Below are 23,278 nucleotides of genomic sequence, written 5' to 3'. Positions count from 1 at the left end.
TCCCATAGTCAGGTCATACCCTTTCCTAAGAAAAGCAGAAAAAGGCTGAAGAACATAAGGGCCACGTGTGTTAAAAAAGCAACAGTGAGACCTTGACCCTTTTTTAGGTGGAATCCATGGTAATCCTAATGCTCACTGGACACTTGGGATAATGGGCAAACTGCTCATTGAATCAACATTCCCACCATCACTGGTGGGATCTTTTCTATCGACATCACTGACTCTTGGATCACAGTTTTCAATCCTGCTAGATAAGGTTTGTGCAATATCACCAAACAGCCTTGCAGGTTCTTAAATATCATTCAGGTTATTTAAGCTCCAAGGGCAGATCCTGCTCCAAATCATGTGACACATCTCTCTCAGCCTAAATGAGTTGCCCAGATGAAGCTGAAGGCAGAGCTTTGGCCTGGCTGAGGAAGTTTCTGAGTAACCCATTTTGTTCCCTCCACTTCCTTGCTCTCAAGTGAATGTCAGACCTATTTCTCTGAGTAACGACAAATCCTTAAAAATACTTTAAAGGTTTATTTCAGGCTCAGCTTTTCCACAGCCCAGTAACTGGATGCTTGGAATGAGGGGTAAAAGGAAATTAAATTAGCATTTGTGTAGCATCAGTTTTTTCAAGGAATATGCTCCAGAAGATATCCTGGGGCAATGCTCTGGAGAGAGCAGAGGAGCATCTTCAGCAACAGGAGCCTGCAGCTGATCAGCCACAAAATTAATGTGTTAAGGATCTAATAACAGCAGAGGAAAGATGTGCTTGAACTTCTCTGAACTGGGATGATGATGTGTGTTGTCCTCTGACTGCAGCCACCACACTCTCAGTCTCAGCCTAGACTGTGTCCATTTAACACTAATTTCAGTGCCCAGTATGAATGCCCTGTGACAAAACCTGCCAAGTCTAATCTTGCTTGACTGAAACCTATTCATGCAACTGGCCGAGCTGGTACAGGAGGGGTTCTGAGGAACTGGAGAGTCCCTGCATTGCCCACACAGCTCCAGCTGCAAAGGATGAGCATCTACACCCTGAAACAACAAACATGGGGGAAATCCAGAGAGCTCAGACCTGGGGAAACAGGTATGGAGCTGTGGGCGGGCGGCTGGAGGGCCTGACAGATGAAAGGAGCCGTGATGGATGGTGTTGTAGCAACAGTCACTGCAAAGGCAGAAAAGGAAACAAAAGAAACAGGATATGGCTGTTTAAGGAGGCCGATATGTTACATTCCTGCAAGCATTTATGAATTCCTGCTTATGTGCTAGAACAGAAATATTGGCAATTACTTTGATTTTTTTTTTTTTTTTTTTTTTTTTTTTTTTTTTTTTTTTTTTTTTTTTTGCCTATTCAATGAAGTCACTGCCTGTGTTCAGGGTTTGGAATTTCTGCTGTTATATTTGTGAAATCTGGGTGCACAAGTGCAAACTTCGGGGATATTAAGAGAGAACTAAGACAAGACATAGTAATTCAAAAGACCAATCTTGAATTGTTATAACAATCTTTAAAATTCTATTGGCATGTTATTTACCTGTTTTTGGTCTCAGTTGGTGCCCAGGAGATTCTCTCCCAGAAACTGCAGGATTTGGACACTAAAGCATCTTAACTCTGGCCCGAAAGCCTTAGTAGTGAGATGAAGGTTTAGTCTATTTGTTTCTTTACAGGAAACTAAATATGGCATAAACTAAAGCCTATGACACCAGGAAGGAGTTTCTTCATTTTGTATTATTGAGTTTCTTCATTTCTTGCTCGTGGATAATGATTGCTTAATCTTTTGTCCAGTATGAGCACCTCATAGCATTTCACCTCAAAGTTCAAGCACAATATTTTTCAAAAGATTCTTGGAAATCCTCTTCTGATGAACCGACAAATTCAGGAAATTGGGAGAGTTCAAACTGTTAACATGCCTCTCTCCTCTGGGATAAACACCCCCAATTATGCACTGCATTTTCCACATTCTTCTAGGGGATGTTCCCTTCAGTCCCTAAGATGTGACATAAATGTGCATTAGTGAGTAGAGCCTGTGGTGTGAGGAGATGCCTTGGGCCTCTATAGACACTTCTGCAAGTCCTGGAAGTGATGAGTAACAGTCTGAGTGGAGGGAGAAAGCATCTGCCCCAGGAGCTGAGCTCTGTGCCTCACGTCCTGTTCTCACCCCCTGAGCTACTCTACCAGCATTGTTTTGCCCTTACCATGCAGTTTACACTTTGCAGAGCACAGCCTCTTACACTAGATGAGGACTGATCCCTCTGGATTCTCCCCAGGTAGCATATGGAACACCCTCAGCACAGCAGGAATGCTTTACATGGGGTGAGACAGCAGCTGATGGATTGGGCTAAATGAATTCCAGCAGAACATACTGGGATAAGATATCACAAAACTTATCCCCTCTTTCTTAGAGTACTGTTTGTCCCTCTGTCCCCCCTATCAGTTTAAGGCTGAAATGAATGGAAAACTTCTATGAAATCCATCTACAGGAACCTTTGTGATCACTGAATCTTAATGCTGGCATCAGTGGAGCTCAGCCTTTCAAAAAGAGTTAGTTTGCTGTACTTATCTCTGAACGATAAAAGGCAAACTTTCCTTGACCTGCATAAATTGGGAACATTCAGCTTAATTCTCTCCAGTTGTCTACATTCTGGAGCCGTACAACACCCAAAAAAGGATGCATCACTGTAAACAGAGTCAAGAGAGAGGGTGATTAATGCTGAAATCCCCAGGCTGGGGAGCTCCTCTGCTGGATAGGTAAAATTGCTTGGATTCTACTGTGTGAAAGAAAAATGTGCCAAATTTGTTTGCAGAATATAGCAACAGCTGACATCTGTCACGATTTCACAAGAGAAAAACCAACAAAATCTCAGTGTTTAGCTGCTCAGTGAAGTGACTCACATTAGACCAGAGGTTTTGACTTTGTTCTTCCAGGCACTGTTTCTGATGGGAAATCCATCAGTTTAATCCCATAATGGGAACAATTAGCCTTGCAGAAAAAGCAGATCTCTTGTAATCTCATCTTCTGCTTGCAATATGATGTCAATAGTTCTTTTGATTTTCTCAAATGCCGCCCATTGGTCACAGTGGCATGGCTGTGAAAAGGTTACAGCTGGTACAGGGAGAGAGCTGGGGTTAATCCTGCCCTTATTGTCAGCAGCAGCTGAGCCCACTGTCAGGCCCTTCCAAGCAAACAGACCAGCTTCTTCCATCTGGCCCATATATTCCAGGCTTGCAGCTACACAGGTGAGCTGAAAAAGACCCAAGGATGTGCTTTGGTGCAGCAGCAGTGAGTGTGGCAGGGCAGCAGGACAGTCCCCACCTGCCTGCTCTGTGCTGCCCAGCTCGTCACAGCATTAGTCTCAGTCTGGGGGTAAGGTGAGAAAGGTCAGACATGACCTAACAGGCACTTGCTCATCTGTTTGCTCTGACTTCTGGGAGGGAAAGTGAGACCGAGAATAGGATGAACATTAAACCAAGTCATTTTCCAGCAAAACTGGTAAGAAGGAATTATATATATATATATATAAAGTGGTTTGTTTGTAATATTTTGACCTTTCTGTGAGCCCTGATGTCAGTCATATCCTTGTCCACAGCCTTCTGTGGAGTTGCCATTATCAAGGACAGGCTGCTGTTGAGCTCTGATGTGAGCTGGCCACGCTGTGTCATTGCTTCCTGGTGTTCCCCTTAGGAAATCCATCCACAGGCTCTTATCTTGTGTTTAGTCTGCAGTGACTGGGAGGCAGGGACTTGTCCTTGCTGCTGAGCAGGTTGCAGAACCCCAGCGTATGAAGTTCTGGTAGATGACTGGTAGCCTGATGAGCAAGACTTAGAATTGTCTCATGAATATTTGCTAGAATAGAATAAACTGCATTTTGTGTCAGGCCCTGCTGCATTTTACCCTCTGAACACATCTTACGAAGGCAAAGGATTTGCCTTTGTCCCTTTTGTGACTCTGCTCCTGCGGCACAATGTTGCAAATCAAAGATTAATCTGACTATGCACAGTGAAGTTTCTTAGTTTTTATAGACTCATAGAATGTTTTGGGTTAGAAGAGACCTTAAAGATCATCTCAATCCAACCCCCTGCTATGGCCAGGAACACCTTCCACTAGACCATGCTGCTTCAAGCCCCATCCAGCCTGGTCTTGAACACTCCCAGGGATGGGGCAGCCACAGCCTTTCTGGGCAACCTGTGCCAGGGCCTCACCACCCTCACAAAGAAGAATTTCTTCCTAATATCTAATCTAAACCTATTCTCTCAGTTTTTCTCCACAGTAATCCCTTACATCTCCAAAGCCTTGGGAGGCAGCTGGCTTCTTCACCTAAACGTGATTACAGAGAAGAAATTCTACTGGAGGAATGAGAATTCTACTGGAGAATGAGAATTTCATTATCTTAATGGTTTCTATCACAGCTGGATTTTTCTCTGTGGGATGCTTAGATCCATGAGACAAACTTCTTAGAAATGATTTAGACAAACAAATGAATTAAACAGAATTCAGAATGACAGTTCCCAACACCTGGACATCTGCCAAGGAACTTTCAAAAGCCAAAATAATAACTCAGATCTGAGAGATCCTGCAAAGCCTATAAATTAAGTAATCCTTTGGAAACCTGCAGCTAAAGCTGCCATAGGGTTGAGATTTGCCTGTACTTAATCCAAGTAAGGAGTTTCAAATTTAACTGTTCACAGGATCTTGAGGTCTTGGATTTATTTTTTTTTTTTTTAACTATTAAGTAAAGAAATAAACTAGAACACTTAAGAATCTGTTGTATGTGAATCCTCTTGGGAAATGAAGGCACCAGAAAAGAAATGGAGGCAATGGAAATGGAAATTAAGATGAAAAAAATCAAGGATTACTGATTAATGTAAGAAAGGAAAAGAGATTGTACTCTGAGAAACACTGACTACTGGGAGGGCAAATTGCACAAATGCCATGAAACATTGCTTGGAGTTTTTTACTCCCACAAGGATTTTGAATTCATATGATCAGCATCAATTTCAGACACCTTTTCCAATCAATAATATGAAGAGGACTAACCAGCATACAATACAAATGACCATTCCCAACAAATGATTTTCAAACACAAACCATGAGCCTCTGACACACAATTTTAACAGGAGTGTGGCTGTTGGTAAGGCCAACCCACAGGCTAACAGCTGGTTTGGTGCTTAAAGTGACTTTTAAATCATAGAACCACAGAATGGTCTGGGTTGGAAGGGATCTTGAAACCCATTCCAGTCCCCTGCCATGGGCAGGGACATCTTCCATCAGACCAGGTTGCTCCAAGACCTTTCCCACCTGGCCTTGAACACTTCCAGGGATGGATAACTCAGGACTAACTTCAGCCACTGAAATGGCTCTAACAAGAAACAGGCAGAGCCCTCTTGGCAATTTGTACAAGCAAGAAAATCTCCTGACCTGGAGAAGAATTATCAAGTCATAATGATGCTTTAAACCACTCTTACATGGACAGATGTTCCAAAAAAAGCTTTGAAGGGTCACTATCAGGACTCTCAGATAAACACAGACCTCTGCTAAATATTGGGAGGGTGGCAGATGGAAAACGTGAATGTTCATTCAAAATGGGACACAAAGATCCATAGTTTGTGCAGTTGGTCTGTGATAACAAAGGAAGGAAACTGAGAGTGTCACTGGTGGCAAAGTAGAGCCTGAATGGAATAGTCAAAAAAAGAAACAAAGAGGTTACGATAAGGCTTTGGGGTGGAAAAATACTGGAAACAAACATCTAGGAAAATATCGGGGAAGGGAAAGATAAAGTGAACAGAGTGATGAGATTGAATTCATGAACGTGTTTGACCTCCCTTTGAATAATGTGTGGTCTTTGTTAGAGCTTGCTGTAGGGTTTCAGTGCTCAGCTGGAGAATAGCACACTAGCAATACTGTATTTCAGCTGGATATCTAGGCTTGCTCCCACAGCAAGGTTCAGCTACTGTTGGTCCTGTTAATTTCTCAGCCAGAAGTAGAATTCCAATTAGTTTTTGAAAATGACCTAAAAGAGAATTGAAAAATTGTCACTGAGCAACCTGTTCTAGAGGAATATGTTCCTGTCAGTGGGAGTTGGAAAAAGTTGATCTTTAAGGTCCCACCCAACCTAAGCTATTCTGTGATTCTACCATTCTATCATTCTAGAAATTTATGAGCCCACTTCAGGTGGCTGAAGTGAGAGCTGACTGGGTCCTTTGTAGACTGCAGAGTCATGTTTGCTTTGCTCAAAGAAAGCACATGTGAAAAGGTGTATGAGCAGCTGAGAGAACATGGGACACCTGTGAACCACGGACCTCTTTGGCAAATGTTCTCATTCCCTGCATCACAGAGAGAAACATCTATGACAGAGGAATGCAATATTAGTTCCTGATACAGTTCTGAATCCTGAGAGCTGCTCTACATGTCAACACTTCTCATCAGGAGCAATTCAAATGCATACAGTTTTATTCATAGTAAAACTGCCTCTACTTCACACAGCGTAGTGTATTCTGTAATATGGTCTCATTTGAAATAAACATACCCACAAATTTATACCAATTTGGCTAATTTTGTTTTACTTAAGTTTTAGATGAGCCATCGGTTCCATGAGGAGTGATCTGGGCTGAGCTTTCAAAAAGCCTTGAAGAGAAAGTGCCTTGGAGCCAGCAGTTTCCTGTCTGCTTTTGAAATGAATACTCTAATAGAGGGGATTTCTGTGTTTTGATCATCTCCTGCCTCTGCCAGCGAATTACTTGGAAACCCTGAGGCTTTGCTGCACAGCAGGGCTGCCCTTCACAGCGGGGTGCAGTTCAGAACCCACCCAGGGAATGGAGCTCCAGTGAATGGCAGTGGGAAATGTTTGACTCTACAGAACTGCGGGTTTAGGTTTTTTCTCTTCTTTTTTTTCCATATCACTGGTTTATTGTTGCTATTTCCAGTAAACTTAGGGCCTTTCACAGAAAGATTTTTTTTCTTTTCCCTCCTGAGAGGAAGGAGATGCCAATGCTGACACACTGCACTCGTGCACATTTTTAACTCTGTCCTTCAGAGAATCCTCTTCATCACTGAACAGTGAGAGCAGGAGAGGTAGGACATCAACCAGCCCTCCGTCTCTCTGCAAGAGGAATTTTGCTGTTTGTCTGGGTGGATTTTCTAACACAAGCAAGGGAACCTCAGACCAGCCTACTCCCAGGCTTCTGCAAGCTGGGTGATATCATGCAGGAATAAGGAGGTATGATTCATCACCCAGACAAAAGTCAGCCTGTGCAGCCTCTGTTGGGGAAGGCAGGCGCTTGTGAGGAACAAAGAGTAAGGGAAAGCTCTGCTGGTATTGGCTGCAGCTGGACCTCTCCTCTGCAGGCATCTTTCTAGCAGAGCAAACCAAGTGTATTGTGTTTCAGGTTAGTGACAGAGGGTGTAGACTGTACTCATGCTGCTGTATCCCAAAGCTGCAGGACAGCTCAGGAGCCTATTTAAAAGTCACAGCTCTGAGCCCTGTCCCAGACCAAAGCCCAGCATGGGCACAGCAATGAGCCAGTCACACAAACCTTCCCATGTCACAAGCAAAGAGCCTTCACAGCAAATGGCACATAAATCAAACTTGCAGAAACCAGGGAGCGAGAAGGTACTCAATGAAACTGGATTTTTTCATCAATGAATCCTTTGCTAGGTCCTTTTTTTCAAGTGGGATATTCCAGTCCAGCCCTTTTCAGAAAGAAAAGAAAATTTTACAGACATTTTGAGACTTTTTTCCTCAACTTCTGGGGGACATGCTGAGCACCTCTGCTGACCACCCACCCCACCTCCAACCCACCACTCTGTGCCTGCAAACCACCCCATTAAACACCCACTGGCAGCATGGACATCTCCATGGTGCTCCAACAGTCACTGATCCAGCTGTAGCACCAGGAAACTGAGATCCTCTGCAGTGCTCTCCAGAGATCTGCTCTGCAGTGCTGCTCCAGAGACCCCTGAAAGGACAGGAATGTCGGGTACAATGGCCACGAAGATGCTCTGGGGGCTGGAGCACCTCTGCTGTGGGGACAGACTGAGACACCTGGGAGCATTCAGCCTGGAGAGGAGAAGGCTCTGGGAACAACTAAGAGCCTCTCCCAGTGCCTAAAGGGGCTCCAAGAGAGCTGGAGAGGGACTTGGAGCATGGGCCTGGAGAGACAGAACAAGGGGAAATGGCTTTACACTGACAGAGGGCAAGTTTAGATGGGATATTAGGAAGAAATTCCTCCCTGTGAGGGTGGTGAGGCCCTGGCACAGATTGCCCAGAGAAGCTGTGGCTGCCCCATCCCTGGAAGTGTCCAAGGCCAGGCTGGACAGGGCTTGGAACAACCTGGGATAGTGGAAGTTGTCACTGCCCACAGCAGGGGGTTGGATTGAGGTGACATTCCAGGTCCATCCCAAATGAAACCATTCTGTGATTCTGTGATCATTTTCTTGGAAGTTTATCTGTTGCTCAAGTAATGACCGTGAAAGATCCACAAACTTCTTTAAACCAAATCTGATTGTTTCCTTGAACTTTTTTTCTCATTCAGGAGACTTACTGTAATGAATAAAACAGTCACAACCAAACGTTTACTGACCTATTGCATCATTTTCCTTGCACTGCAGAGGATGAAACTGCAGTGATGGGGGGGCTTTGAGCACACCAAACGCATGTTTTACTCCCAGTAAAGCGCTGTAACTTCACCACTGCGAACAGTCGCTCCGCGCCCCACTTATAAAAGGATTCAGGGGGAAATCCGAGCTAAAGCCCCCCCACCGCCAGCCGGGCCGGCTCTATTCCTCCTCCCTGACCCGCCCTGCAGGCGGGGCGTTCCGGGGGGGCGGGCTCGCTCGGTGCCGGGCTCGGAGCCGCGGCCGGTGAGCGGAGCGGAGCGGTGCAGTCCGCGGGCACGGAGCGCCCCGCTATGTCACACTCGGTGGTCCTGCGCGGCCCTTCGCCCTGGGGCTTTCGTTTGGTGGGCGGTAAAGATTTCAGCGCCCCGCTGACCATCTCCAGGGTGAGCTGGGAGCGGCCGCAGGTGATGGGCGGGGGGCGGGTGGTACCCGGGGCTCTGCCCGGGCCCGGCGGGGGCAGCGCTCGGGCTCTTTGGAGCGACAGATTATCCGATGTGCGCTCAAATAAGTGCTCCCCTCTGAGCTTTCCGCTGTTTCGGCCGCTTTTCCCAGCGTTAAGCGGCATTCTCCGTGCTTTGTTTTTTTGGATGTTAATTCATAAGGATCTGCTTTCAAAGTTTTTAGTGTTCGCAGGGTTTGGATTGGTGCCCTGGACTGAGTTCACAGGCTGTTGGGGTTTTTAAAGAAGGCATGAGTTAAGTCAGCAAGAAGTTTCTCCATGCAGGCTGCAGTGTTCTGGGGTCTCTGTGGGCTGGTAATAATTACTGTGAAAGTGTACTCACACTTGTGTTTGACCTCACAAATATGTGTTCTGGAAAGTTCTTTGCTAAGACGCCGCAGATAGCTTGAAATAGGCTTTGTGTGCGGATAGATGTGAAAACAAACCATCCCCCGTGCGGGAAGGGTTGCGGGAGGTGCTGTGATGGGCTGTGTGATGGATGAGGTGCCGTGTGTGAGCCGGGCACACTCCCGTGGGCAATAATGTTTCCATCGCCGTCTGGCTGCCCCGGGAAAGGGCTGGGTGCCCTGAGCTGCTTTGCCTTTGCCTTCCCGGCGTGTCGGGCTGTGCAGGATTGCCGGCCTCCCCTGGGCAGCTGCTGGAACAAACACTGTGTACATTTGAAAGGAGCTGTAGCTTAAAAATGTTGTTGTAATGCACACGAGCTGTTTGCCGTTTTTTCATTCATCTGCCAGAGCTGGGACAGAAAAGAGAAAACACGTATCGTGAGTTTCAAAGAAATAATTACGGAAAAGAGCCTGTTTTAAAGAGATTTAGTTTGTCTTTGAGTTCAAACGTGTCTATTGCATGGCTTTGTCTCTGTTTGTCCTTTGGAGTGTCCCTTTCCAGGGACTCCAGTGAGGGCTGTTCTGGAGCAGTAACAGGAGGAGATGGATGGATGGAGGGAGGGAGGGAGGGAAGGCCGGGGTGGTGCAGGTGGGGCTGGATGTGCAGCCCGGGGGGGCAGGTGCCCACACACACCTGGGGCTGTGCTGTGACAGGGGACACTCGGCTTTGGGGGTTCACCCTGACCCTCCTGGACATGGAGAGTTCTAGTTCTCCCCTGGTAATGTGTGTTGTATCAAAAATCACTTCCCAGCAATAGTAGAAATGTTCTTGTGGAAGTGAATGTCTGACCTTAGTGGAGGGAGCTGGTTTTCCTGTTACTTTAAAAAAAACCCCAACTGGTTTAATATTAAACAAGAAAAGCCTACGTCTGCTTTTGCCTAGATAGGTGGCTTGCCAGATTTCTTGTTTGATTCAGCAAACCCTGGGAAGTGTGACGAGGATGATTCTCCTCAGGCCAGTCTTGCTGTGGATCACTAGGAGTTGTAACACAAGAAGCAGATGTAGGGTGTTATTCCATTTGGCAGCCTTCTAAATTGGATCCTTTTAAAATTCTGTTCCCACTGAGGAATGGGCTGATGCTCTGATGTGCCATACTCTAATGGCTGCTCCCAGAGGGTGGTAAACAAATCACTAGGATATAAATACAGATGTAGGGTGCTCGCTTAGGCTTTAGTCTCTAAACACAAGAAAAGTCCTCGCTTGCTTTGCAAATAGTACCTGAAAATGTTACAGCTGGGGAAGAATTATCTTCTGCTACAGCTCCTGGCCATGGGGATGCAGGAAGTGGCTGCTCCCTGGGGAGCCTGGGCTTTGCTTGGTGGTGGGTCTGTGCAACCCTGCTACTGTGCAGAGGACTGATCATGGCTCTTGTGGTGCCATATTCCCTTTTATTCTGTAATTGTTCAGGAAATCTTTTCTTTCTGACTTGAAATAGGGGCAAGGGGGCTGGGGGCTTCCTGTCTCCAGGAATGAGAAGCCTCCATCCCCTTTGCCCAGCCTGGCTCACGGCAGGAGGGAGACTCTTGCTAATGGGGGAAGCTTTTGGCTGACTTCTCCTTCCTTCAAAGTGCCTTTCTTCTTTAATTTCAATTTTATTTGTCTTATACTAAAAGGCCATTAAATTACAAACATCTTTGGAAAAGCAGAGATTCTGCTGGGAGGCAGGACCACACTCTTGGAATCCCACATCCAGCTGTGAGCCAAGATGCCAACATGTTCTTGTTGTGCTAGGCTGCCTGAGGGATGGAGGATTGCTGCATCCACTGCTTGGCCCAAAAAGGGCCGAGGATCAACATGTCACAAGGTGTTTGGGCTGTACAGCTCTGCAAGCATCCTACCTGGACTGGTTATGTTGGGAAATCAGGTTGCAGTTTGGGATTTGAGGCATCCAGGGCCACCCACATTCAGCTCTGGGTGCTGGAGGCTGGAAATAAATGAAAGGAGCTGCCAGGGTGAGCTGAGGAAGAGGCACAGGGGTGCAGGGCAGAGAGGTATTGGGCAGGGGGCAAAGCTGAAGGTGGTCCACAAAAGTGTCTTGTGATAATATTGTCAAGAGATAAATGACAATGTATGGATTTTGGTAGCATGGAACATGACAATGACCCTGTCCTGCTGGGGTATGGGACTTGCCTCGCTCACAAGGGTTCCCTTTGGCCTTTAGCACCTGTGAGATGGCTGTGTCTGGGCAGGTGCTGGTGGTATTCAGTCTGTCCCTTGCAGCTGTCCCAAACAGGCTCATGACATTAAGCAATGGTCTTTTTTTCTTGAAAACAGGTCACTTCCCTCTGTGATTTGATCAGTCTTAAGTGACAAGGGGTAAAGATCTGATTGCTCTGCTGAGCAGCTGATGCTGAGGTCTGCCCTGGAGAGGCCAGGGCTCCGGGTGGGGTGTTGAGTTCCTCAATATTAAAGATAAATGCAAATCCAGAAGGGCATGCTTAGGGCATCTCAGGCAGTCTCATGAAAAGTTAGGTGTGCTACAGCTACCCTTTTATCCCCTGTTACCTCTTTTATATTCAGGAGGACCCATATTAGCAGGGCTGGAGTGTGCTGGGCTGGTTTGGGCAGCCCTGAAGGCTGATACTGGTGTGTTGTCAGCACAGTGCTGGGGAGGGATTTGTAGCCCCAGGCTATGCTCTTGGGGGGAAATGCAGTTTGTTTAATACCCACTGTTACAGTGAGCTAACACTAGGGGTAGGACTGCACATGGTTACTCCTCCTAAGGATTTTTATAGGGGTAAGAAATGATCCAAAAGATCTGCTTTGAGTTGGCCTTAATGACTTGGTAGAAAGTGGTTTCAAGACTTAATTAAATTTCTGGTAGCTGACAGTTGCTTTTCCTTGGTTGAGCAGGCTAATACTGGGTGCTGTGTCTGCCCTCTGTGGGAAAGGGGATTCCCTGTGGCTCTTGCTCCAGTGACAACAATCCTTTTGACCAGCAGCCATGGCTCAGGAGCAGGAATGGAATAACTCACTTGGCTGTTCTCAGTGTTGTGCTTGTAACCACATCAGTGAGTGCTGTGGTTCTGTGTGGGATCAGAGTTGATCTACCCCTTGCCTGGGATTAAAAGATAATCAGTCATTAGCGTAACTAGAGGAGCTGAATGCATTTAATCATTTGAACTTGCTGGTCCTGCTCCTGGAGCAGCCGATGTCGTCATCTGCCCAGTTCTGCCAGTGTTAATCCATGCACTTGCTGTTTTTGAAATCATAGATAAATCACTTAGCTAAAGAGATAATTGACAAATGGACCAATTCCAGTATTTTTTGAATGAGATTTTAATACAATTTTTCCTTTATCTGCTGGCTTCAGCATGAGTTTACCCGCTGGTCTCTAGTGGAGCAGGAAAAATGCGATTTTCAGTGTTGGCTTGGAACTGTAACACAAGAAGGATGAGAAATAATTGGTCTGCAATCCATTATCCAGGTATTGTTTGAGTTAAGGTTGACTTTTAAACTTAAGCAGCTTTTGCATTTGAGCAGAGACGTGTCCTGTTAAAGGTTAGGATACTTGAGAAAGAATTCTGCTGAGGAAGGAATTCCAGTAAAAGTGATTCTGTTGACTCTGTCAGGGCAGCCAGCAAATACCCAAATCTATGCTGTGATCCTGTGTGAATGCACAGAGAACCCACTCAGTGGTATAATATCTGGTGAGGCCTGTGAGGTTTGTTCTTGTGTGGGTGGGGATGGCTGAGCATAAGGGGCTCCCCGGAGCTGGGGCTGGGAGCAACAGGTTTGGTTACCCCAGGAACACCACATATATTGGTGCAGAAGGCAAGGATCAGAGACAGCAGCAAAAGAAACAGGAATTTTGTCTCCACTTTAGACAAGTTATGAGGACTTTGATTTCCATAAAGTTTTTTTTGGTTCACATGATTCTTATGTATTTGATAGTTTATTAGATGGAAATTATGCACTCTCTGTTCAGAGCTCCCAAATGGACTGAAGAAGCCACTCTGCGTTGCTGAATCCCAAAACTATGACCCCACCTGATTTCTGCTGACTTTTGGTGGGTTTGCTGCCTGTGTAGAGCTGAGTGATGAAAACTGCCCCTCAGTTGGTTGCATGGTAATTAATGTTGTTACAGTATTTCAAGTGGGATGATTTTTTCAAGTGGAAGGAAATACTTTCGCTAGTCAGTTTTTGTTGTTCACATCATTCCTATAAACTCAGGGGTGAGAGGTCTGGAGCGTTGTGTGATGCTGTGCTGGTACAGAACAGTTAATCTGAGCTGCAGATAAGAATTTACAGAAATATGTCACAAATATATTTGCCGCTAAAGTGCTTCTAGCGCTGAGGCTTTGTTTAGTAACTGAAAGAGAAGGATAAATGCTTGTGCTGGTTCAGGAGACAGTAATAGGGGAATATGCTGGAATGAAAACCTAATACTAATTACCGTAATTAAGCACACTGATAATGCTGAGTGGGAAAGCAGGTGGAAAGAATGATTCATGTAGATCCATTTAAGCAAGGTCTGACCTTGGGGCAAGTTAACAAAATAAACCCAGCACACCCGTAAAAACACACCAGGCCTCTGCCAAGCTGGACAAAGCAGTAGAGGTTCAGTGTCCCTGAGTATTCGGGATTAGGGGATTTGTGGGTTTGGGGTTTTTCTTCCTTCTCCCTTCTTTTTGTTTTGAATGGTGGTGATGTCAGTTTTCCTTGAAGATTGAAAGATTGCCTGTTGGGACAGGTTATTCAAAATTATTTTGTAGAACTCTGCACTTAAACCCCACTTGATAAAGTGGGTTAAAGAGAATAATGAGATAACAGGCTTACTAGAACAGCCCTGTTGGTGTAGGTAGCATACAGGGGGAAATATGTGCAATTACTCTTGTTTTCCAAATTTTTTTTGCTATGTAACACAGCAGATGGTTATAATACTGGTCCTCCTGAAATAGGATTAGTCCTTTAATTTTAATACAAATATCCATTATGAATTGTGTGGAATTAATGCAGACCAATGCAATTTAGTTTCATTTTTAGTAGCTTGGGGATGAAATACATGGCACAGGAAATCCTAGAAGGAACAATATAGTATTTCTAACTGAATTTGTTTTCTGATTTCTGAGCTCTCAAAATGTCTTGACTTGTGGTTCTCAGATACCCAAACACTTAGTAAAAACATTTTTATTTTTTAAGTCATCTGTAACCGCAGGTGCTAAAGCGTGAAAGAAAACAGTAGCTCTCTCAAGATCTAGCAGTGTTGATAGAAAAGGTTAAAACAAACAAGTTCACAGAAAAATACTCTGCTTGATTTGTTATCAGTGCCAGATGTGTGCCAGAGCAAACCCAGTATCTCACTGAGCTTGTTCATGTAGTGGGTTTGTACACAGCCCTTAACACTTCATTTGTCCCAGCCCTGGTAGATAAGGTGGTGTTTGGTCTGTACTTCAGAATTTACACAAAAAATTCAGCAAACATGGGTTTCACTATGTTACTTGAGCAACAGTAAGGATGTCAAGCCACAGTGTGGCTTTTGAGGAACTTTTACAGCCAGGAGGAGCCCAAAACAAACCCTACTTTCTCCCCACAGAGAACACAGCTCTATTTTAAAAGATAAAAAGTGCAGTTCAAGAAGATTTCAGCCAATGAGTTTTCCAAACGCCATAAAGATGCCTCACAGCCACACTCAATCCTTCTTGACAACCAGAGTAACTTGCATTCACACCCATTAAACCTTAAGTAGTTTTACATGTTGTGTGGATTGATAGCAGATTATGTGGCAATGACATTTCACAGCCCAAGTTTCAGAAAACAAAATGTACCAGAATAAAGAAAATTATTCAAAGTTGTTATTCTTAATTATGAGATGCTGGCAGTGCACAGCTAAAAGAGAAGCTGTCTTGAGCAGTTGACTCCAGGACTGGTTGATAACAACAGAGGACATGTCAGCTGGGAGGTTTACAGGATGCTGACACTGCTCTGAATGCTGTTACTTACCATAAGCAACAAAACACTTGAGAAATATTTGGCATGAGTAAAGCTTCTGGTCCAAAAGACCAAACCCTGCAAAATACTTGACATTCACCATTAAACTGGGAGAAAGCAGCTGTGTAGCAAAGGTGCAAATCCCTGCACTGTGATTGACATCAGAGTGTGCTGCAAGAGTGAAACTTCAGGTATGCTAACCACCTGCATTAAACTTTTATGTTGAAGATTTTTTTTTTTCTCTTTGGAGATCACACTGTGTACACTTTCCTTTTGATGGGAAAGAAAGTGTCAGCCTGCCTTCCTGGCCAAGAGGCAGGATGGTTTGGAAAGCAAACTCTAAGCAGTTCCTCCATGTTTTCTGCATGGTGCTTAAGGCTCTTGAGAAGGGCTTGAGAAGCCCTGCTGCTTGTTGAGGGGTGTCAGAGGGAGAAGATTTCACTGATGATCTGGGTCTTAAATCTCTGAAGGAGATGAAGCAATTCTGACATCACTTTCTGTGATGCTGCTCAGTCTGGTTTGTGCAGAGGTGTGCAGTGGTGCTCCAAGCACACCCGCATCAAGGGCTCACTGGTGTGCTTGGGGCAGCTGTCCCTCCCTGGCCTTGCTCCTCCACAAGGCAAAGTAAATAGTAAGCAGATTTAAATGTAGTAGCAGCAGATTTAATAGTAGTATTGCTGAATTGGGCTGTTCTGTGCAGTAAAGCAGCACCGAATCTTTAACTTGTCTTTGGAGGAAGGAGTTGGGAGCTCCCAGTGGCTGTGACCATGGGCAGCGTGGGGAGTGCTGCTGGAATTGTGTGCCCTTGGGCTGAGCAGAAGAGTTGTCGGCAAAATACACCAGATGATCCTTGTGGATCCTTTCCTTGTTTTTCTCAATCCACATTTTGAGGTCTGCACATGGGTTAGTGGCTGGTTGCTCTAAAACATATCTAATTTCATTGTTTCTCAGCCTCTTCTTTGTACAGAGACTTCATACTTTGAGCTGGATTAGGATCTACACTATGGATCTGTTTCTAAATTTGGATTTGGATCCATTAGTACTTGGATTCCAAAGGATTTTCTAGTGTCTTGCCTTTTATAATACTTGTACTTTGGTTCTTTCCCTTCTATTCTTTTAAGTTTGTTTTCTTCAGTAGTTAAATGAATTCAGATTGCATAAACAGTGTTCTTCATTTACTGGGCTGTGAGGTTACATAAATAATGTATTGGTACATCAGACTTTATATAAGCAACTACAAAAATGCAAATGAATTGGCAAGGAATTCAAGGCAGGATGCTTTGAAAAGCTGAAGAGAATCCCTGGAAAGAATGTTTAAAGGATTTAAGGAATTCATTTTCATTAGTTAATTATTTTACTCTTGGTTCTTCCTGTTTTAAAAGATGTAGCTACGTAAGATCATTCTCTACCCCATAGCATGGAACAGACAGGCTTTGTTTAAAAGCTGAGAATTTTGTCACACTATCTTGAAAGCCTCTCAAAGACTTTAATCAGGCCCTTTTGATCACAGTTGCAGAACAGAAAATTACCCCCAGCCTTGCCTACAACAAACTAGCACTGATTCAAGAGAAAATGGTGTGGTCTGTGTAGGCTTGTTTGGCATTGCACCTTTTAACCTGTTAAATCCTGGCTTTGTTCATTGATGGGATGCATTAGAGTGGCACTTTTAATAAAAAGTGAAGATGTGGCAGAGATAAAGCTGCCTTCATTATGTAGCTGGGAATGGCCAGAATAGGCACCTTTTGTTGATTTGGATAAAAACTTCTGTGAGAATAAAGGTTAATTTTATCTTTCCCATGGCTGTGCTGAGGCCTGTGCAGGCAGTGAGGAGCTGCATCCCTCATCCTTCAGTCCTGACACAGGTAACCTTAGAGGCAGGTTTCTGGGAAAAATAATAAGAATAAAAAGGGATTAAGTTAATATTACAAATTAACCTTCTACTAAAGTATTGATTGTTTCAACTGGTGGTGTTTGCCCAGTTATAAAGTTAGCTTGAGCAAAGCTGTTTCTGAGTAGAGCTGTCCCTGGGGTGGGCAGGGTTCCCATCCCTGTGAGGGCAGGGGGTGCAGGCAGTGGGCATGGGGACTGTTTGGAATGCTCCCCCAGCCCTGGCACCCTTCTGTGGCCAAGCTCCAGGGCAGAAGGTAGAACACTGTGTTTCAAGAGCAAACTTCTCTTGGTGAATAGTCTTGTTTACTAAATTAGGCTGCACAGCTTCTACACCAACCAACTTAGGTTAAGCACAAGGCAGTTGCCCCAATGTACTTTATTTTAATGGCCTGCCATTGTCAGATGCCAGCACTCAGTAAATCCTAATGATACTCCAGTGTCCAGATAAGAGAGCTGCTGCTGGCTTTGGGACTATCCCAATCTGTTTCATAACATCAGAGTAACCTCTTGGCTGGGGAAGGGGGCTGCTGGAGGGTAATTGCCTTAGAAGAGGATGGAGAGATGGACGGTAATCCTGGAAAAAGCAGTGGGGAATATGATTGGAAAAACTTATTTTTAAAAATTGGTTGTATTTATTGAGATAGAGTTCCCTGTGGATGATTTGGCAAAAGACATAGTGTGGAGGTGATCCTTGCAGTGCTGTCACTGAACCTTTTGTGGTAACTGAAGAAGCAGAGGACAGTGAAAGAAGGGCTGTTCACTGGGAGCTCTTTCTCTAAATTGGTCTTTTTCTTACTGGAACAGTGGAGGGGGTTGAGACAGGCACCAATATTGGACCTCTGGTAATTTTTGAAGCACAGTGCTATGTGGAGGACACAGAAAGATGCCACAAATGAGACATATACTGAGGAGGTTAGGAAGAATAATATTCTTACTAGAAAAGCGGGGAAAAAAGTACATTCTGGCTTCTTAGGGGAACAGATCCCTGCAGGACACACCCTCCCCAGGCATGCTCTGTGGGGAAGGGCTGCTCTCTGGGATCTTGAGAGCAAGGACCTGCTCACCTGGGACACGTGCTCTGCAAACACCCCCTTGTGTCTGCAGTGTCATTGCTGGGCAAGTGGTTTGTTTCTTTTAGTCTTCTGTTTATAAGCATTCTCAAGCATCTTCGCTTTTTGAGAGAGAGAAGTGAGGAAGCAGCTGCTTGTTTTTGTGGATGGGTTAAACTCAGAATGTTGTTCTTCCTTTATTTAATTTTGGGAGAGCAGTAAAGCTGGCAGGCATGCACGCCGCATTCTCAGGGCGGCTGCCTTGGGCAGAGAACACACCAGTGCTTCTATGGGCATAAAAGGAAGTGTGAAAACACAAGTGCCAGTGACCTCTCCAGCACATGAACTGGTTCTGCACATATTTCATGCTTGGTTCCTTCCTGCTGAAAATATAGCAGTGCTTAGGTGGTGGATAGCGCTGGGGGATCTGTTTAACCATCTCATGAAGAGGTTGCCCCCAGCTCACTGCAGTCCTGCCATGGTTCCTGATGACAGGTGCACTGCACTCGACCCATTCCTCTGAGTTGCTTTGATTCACTTGCAGAAAACTTGAGGGAGTGGCCTTAAGCTGAAGTAAGAAGGATTTAGATTAGATATGAGGAAGAAATTATTTCTGTGAGGGTGGTGAGGCCCTGGCACAGGTTGCCCGGAGAAGCTGTGGCTGTTCCATCCCTGGAAGTGTTCAAGGTCAGGTTGGATGGGGCTTGGAGTAACCTGGGATAGTGGAAGGTGTCCCCAGCCATGGCAGGGTGTTGGAACAAGATGATCTTTAGGGTTTCTTCCAACCCAAATCATTCTGTGATTCTGTGAAACCATCAGCTCTTCTGGATTGCATCCCAGGCTGTGCCTCAGAACCTGCTGAGCACCAGGGATGGCACAAAGGAAAAGGCTGGATGGTACTCCTGGAGCAGGAAGATGCAGAGAGATGGTCCTCCCCTCTTTCTGCAACACTGGCTTGTATGTGTTGGGCAGCTTCACCCCAAGTCTCATTAGTTGGCTTTCTACTGATGTTGTTGGGAAAATACTTTTGTATGTAGCAGCCTGGGCTGTTCACTGGAGAAAAGGACACAAGCAGCCCAAATCTTGGCAGGCACCTAGCCCAGGCAAAGTGAGGTGTGGCACATGCAGGTCAAAGCAGGTGCCATGGGACATAATCCACATTAGGCCTTGGTGCATGAGCTGAGAGTTGGCTTTAGTGTACTCAGTGGTGGTTAGATAGCTCTCACCACCCTGAGTTACGTATCCATCAGTCTGGGCTTGGTCTGCACTCATCCCCCATTCATTTTCAAAATGGTTTGTTCTTGGAACAGATGGAGAACTTCAAATAAAATCTTACCACTTTTTTTCTTAATCCTTTCCTGTTCTCAGACATCAGCTCCTTTGAATGCCCCTTTCAAGAACACAGGGCTGCAGAGACTTGGTCCAGGTTTTCTTTGCAGTATTTTTAACTTCATAACATGTCTAATTACTCTCAGATTCGTGTGTGCTTCCTTGATGTCACACACACTGTGGTTTGGCTCAGGGCAGACCTGAGGGCTCTCTGGAGACAGGCACAAGTGAGTGTCTCTGATACAAGCTCCATCCCAAAACTTCTGTGCACTGCCAGGCTCTAATGTCACATAGTCACAGAATGCTTTGGTGGGAAAAGATTTTTAAGACCATTGAGTCCAACTGTTAACCCAGCGCTGCTGAGGTCACCACTAATCCATGTCCAAAGCAGGTAGAACCCCTGCAGTAGGATTCAGGCACAGCACTGACCCATGGCCAGACTTGTCAGGCTTTCTGTGGAGTGCTTCATGGCAATGGCTTTGCACAGCTGTGGAATAGGAAAACTTAGTCTACAGTATTTCAAATATTATTCACTAAAATACAAACTTTGGGCCTGGTAGACATTACAGTAATGATTCCCAAGCTGTTGAGACACTAATGCTGTATTTCAAGTGAATTCTTGGAGTGCAGCACCATTTCAAGCCCTCAGTCATCTCCACAGCTAGCATAAAATGCTAATGTGAAAATACTGCCAAAATAGTTTGAAATGAAGCAGAAGCTAAAAGTAGGAAACAGCTAAGAGTCCCATTTGTGAACAGGTTATTCTTCAAGGAAGCTACAAAATGGTTAAGATCAGTACAGGGGGAAAAAATCCATCAGATATCTAGACAGCACTGAATAGACAAGAACAAAATACAGCTGTCCTGGGTCAAGCTGAATGTCTGTTAGTCTAAAAGCCTCCTGGCAGCCAGGGCTGTGGGATAAACACTGAGGAAAGCAGATGACAGCAGGCAAGAGCATGGAAGTGCTTCCTTGGAGTTGCTGGTTGAGCTTTAGGTTGACTTTATGATGAGTCTGGCAGCTTCTGTGGCTGTAGAAGGACCCTAATGCCCTGTGAATGGACACAGGAGTCCATAAAACCCTAACAATGCCAGGGAAAAATAATCCTGTCCTGGCTTGAAATATCCTGTGTCAGAGCTAATGTGTGTGAAGCTGAAAGACATCTCCTGTTGTTTGCTCTGAGCTGAGTCATAGGGCAGCCCCTGAGCAGTTGGTCTGGGCGGGTTTGTTAGAGCCAAACAGCCCTGCTGAAACTATTGAAGAACAAATGGCAAATACTGATTTACTCTGACAGTGCAACAAAAGGTGTAACTTGGGCTGCCAGTTCTATTTAACTCTCAGAAGTGGTTTTGAGCTTCTCAAACACCTTCTGGTTCGAGTTTCGGTGGTGCCAGTAGCTGTGGTCACACGGGGAGGAGTCCAGCAGGTCTGTGCTACCCTGGGGCTGTCTGCCTCTCACCAGGGATACTTCTAATGCAATCCACAGGGGCTGTTGTGGTAGGACTAAATCCTCTTTGAATTCCCTACAAAAACAGAACAAATTGTCCCTGGAAGTGTTGAAGGCCAGGTTGGATGGGGCTTGGAGCAGCCTGGGTGGAAAGTGCTTCTGTGTTGGAACAAGATTATTTTTAAGGTCCCTTCCAACGCAAGCCATTGTAAGATTGTATGAAAGCTGGGATGTGTGCATGCCTCTTTCTAAAAAAACCCACCTGTGGGTGGGGACTTCTGGGCACTGGGGAACTGCCCCACTTGGTCTTACTGTCTGAAAAACTCCACCTGGTCTGTCTGGCTGCTGCCATGCACTGCTGTAAGCCGAGAGGAGGTAGTGGGTAGAGCAGTGCTCCTGTTGTCTGGATTTCTCAAGGAGGGTGGGGCAGAGACCCACCACTTAATACAGGGAATTACATCTGTGTAAATCAAGAGTAAACAGAATCAAAGCACCAGCTTGCTTTAATGCAGTGGCACATGAATAACCAAGTCAGGCTTGCTGTAACTTCTCAGTTGATAAAATGTGTTTGGTTAGCAGATGCTGTAAATAAACTGAAGTGGAAATTAGAGGGAAAACACATAGCTAATAAGAGTTTAACCAGACTTGTTTACCTCTTCTGACTATACCTTGTGTCATTCTATATTACTGTAAAAAATTAAAACCACATTTAGGATGATGTAAATGAAATGGTAATTTCTCAAGAACCTCTTTTATGGGCTACAGGATTGGTCTTGTTGCTGACCACAAATAGTACCTGGACCTGTCATTAGTTCCTCAGGAAAGAAGTTAGAAGTTTTATAAGGTTCTGGCACTCCTAGAAAACCAGAAGGAAATAATTGTGGAGGCTTAAAGAGCTGTGTGATATTTATAGAAAAGAATCATGGAATCATTTAGGATGGAAAGGATCTTAAAGGTCCTCGATTCCAGCTGTTACCCCACCCCTGCCACGGCTACCACTAAACCATGTTCCCAAGTGCCACATCTGCTAAATCCCTCTGGGGCTGGTGACCATGCAGGGCTAGAAAGAGACAAGCCATTGGATGTCAGTCCAGAAAAAGTGATGTCAAACGTGGCCTCTCCCCAGGCAGCAGTCAGGGGGATGCACTTCTGCATGGGTGGTTAACCAGAGAGGAGGGTTTTGTATGCTGCGTAGGGATTGACTCTTGCAGCATCATGAAAGGTCTGCAAGCCAAAGAAGTGCAAAGCATCTCTCTGGAAAGAGCATATTACATTTATTTCAAGCAAGAGACAAATGTGAAGACGGGGCCTGGTCGCACAGTGGCTGGAGTTGACTAAAATTCCTTATTTCAAAGAATGTTGTTGTAGGGGATAGCTCTTGGAGACCTGAGGCTTACTTGAGAGCTCTGACATCCAACCTTAGGTAGGTGCCATTGGTGTAGGGAAAACATATTCTCCAGAAATAACTGTTCCCTTTTACCTGCATCTTATTCCTAGAAACTGGACTTCTTTTTTTAAAAAAACCCCAACATTCTTTTAAGTAACCCTTTTATTTTTTCCAGATTAACCCTGGCAGTAAAGCAGCCATGGCAGACTTGTGCCCAGGAGACATTATTCTGGCTATTAACGGAGAGAACACGGACAACATGACACATCTAGAAGCACAAAACAAGATCAAAGCATGTGTGGACCAGCTGCTGCTCTCTGTGAACAGGTTAGTGCTCTCTGATGTGCTTCTGTGTTTTGCTCAGAGGGCTTTGGCTGGCCCTGGAGCAGATGTGCTTTCAGGTTGGGTTATTGGAGCATACCCATGGTCTGGATAATTGTCCTGTGTTATCAAAAACAGTAAAACAAAAATGCTTTTTATTGGTTCACTGATAGAAAAAGTGGGTTCAGTTCATTTGTACATGGGGATTATCATTTGTACCTTGTAAGGCTTGTCCACGCTGTGGCTTGAGTTGAGTCTTTGAGGTTGTGTCAACTCAAGCAAGAGTAGCCTCAGAATCAAAATCTCCCTTGGACAAACCCTTCCACTTCATTAACATCCACCCGTCATTTTCAACATCTGTTCAATAAAAAAAAACATTTAAAAGTCCTTCCAAATTCACTTTTTTGGGTATTTCAAAGCAAAATGAAGGCATGAGCTTGGTATTGGGAGGTTTTTTTGTTTGTTTGTTTTTAGTTG

The 23,278-nt window shown here is 45.0% G+C and overlaps 1 protein-coding gene across 1 annotated transcript in view; it reads left to right on the top strand.

Moving 5' to 3' along the window:
• The first annotated feature begins 8,833 nt into the window (after nucleotides 1-8,833).
• PDLIM4 (PDZ and LIM domain 4) overlaps nucleotides 8,834-23,278 on the top strand; it is a 46,309-nt gene continuing 31,864 nt past the window's right edge. Inside the window, exons 1-2 of the mRNA XM_083871545.1 lie at nucleotides 8,834-8,983; nucleotides 22,656-22,807. Of these exons, the coding sequence (XP_083727671.1) occupies nucleotides 8,891-8,983; nucleotides 22,656-22,807 (245 nt within the window). The 5' untranslated portion in view covers nucleotides 8,834-8,890. The remainder of the gene's footprint in view (nucleotides 8,984-22,655; nucleotides 22,808-23,278) is intronic.

This window comes from Zosterops lateralis (assembly GCF_965231275.1).
Source record: "Zosterops lateralis genome assembly, chromosome: 14".
In the NCBI taxonomy this organism is placed as follows: domain Eukaryota; kingdom Metazoa; phylum Chordata; class Aves; order Passeriformes; family Zosteropidae; genus Zosterops; species Zosterops lateralis.
The sequence above is the reverse complement of the archived record's forward strand: the minus strand, read 5'-3'. Positions and strand labels throughout refer to the sequence as shown.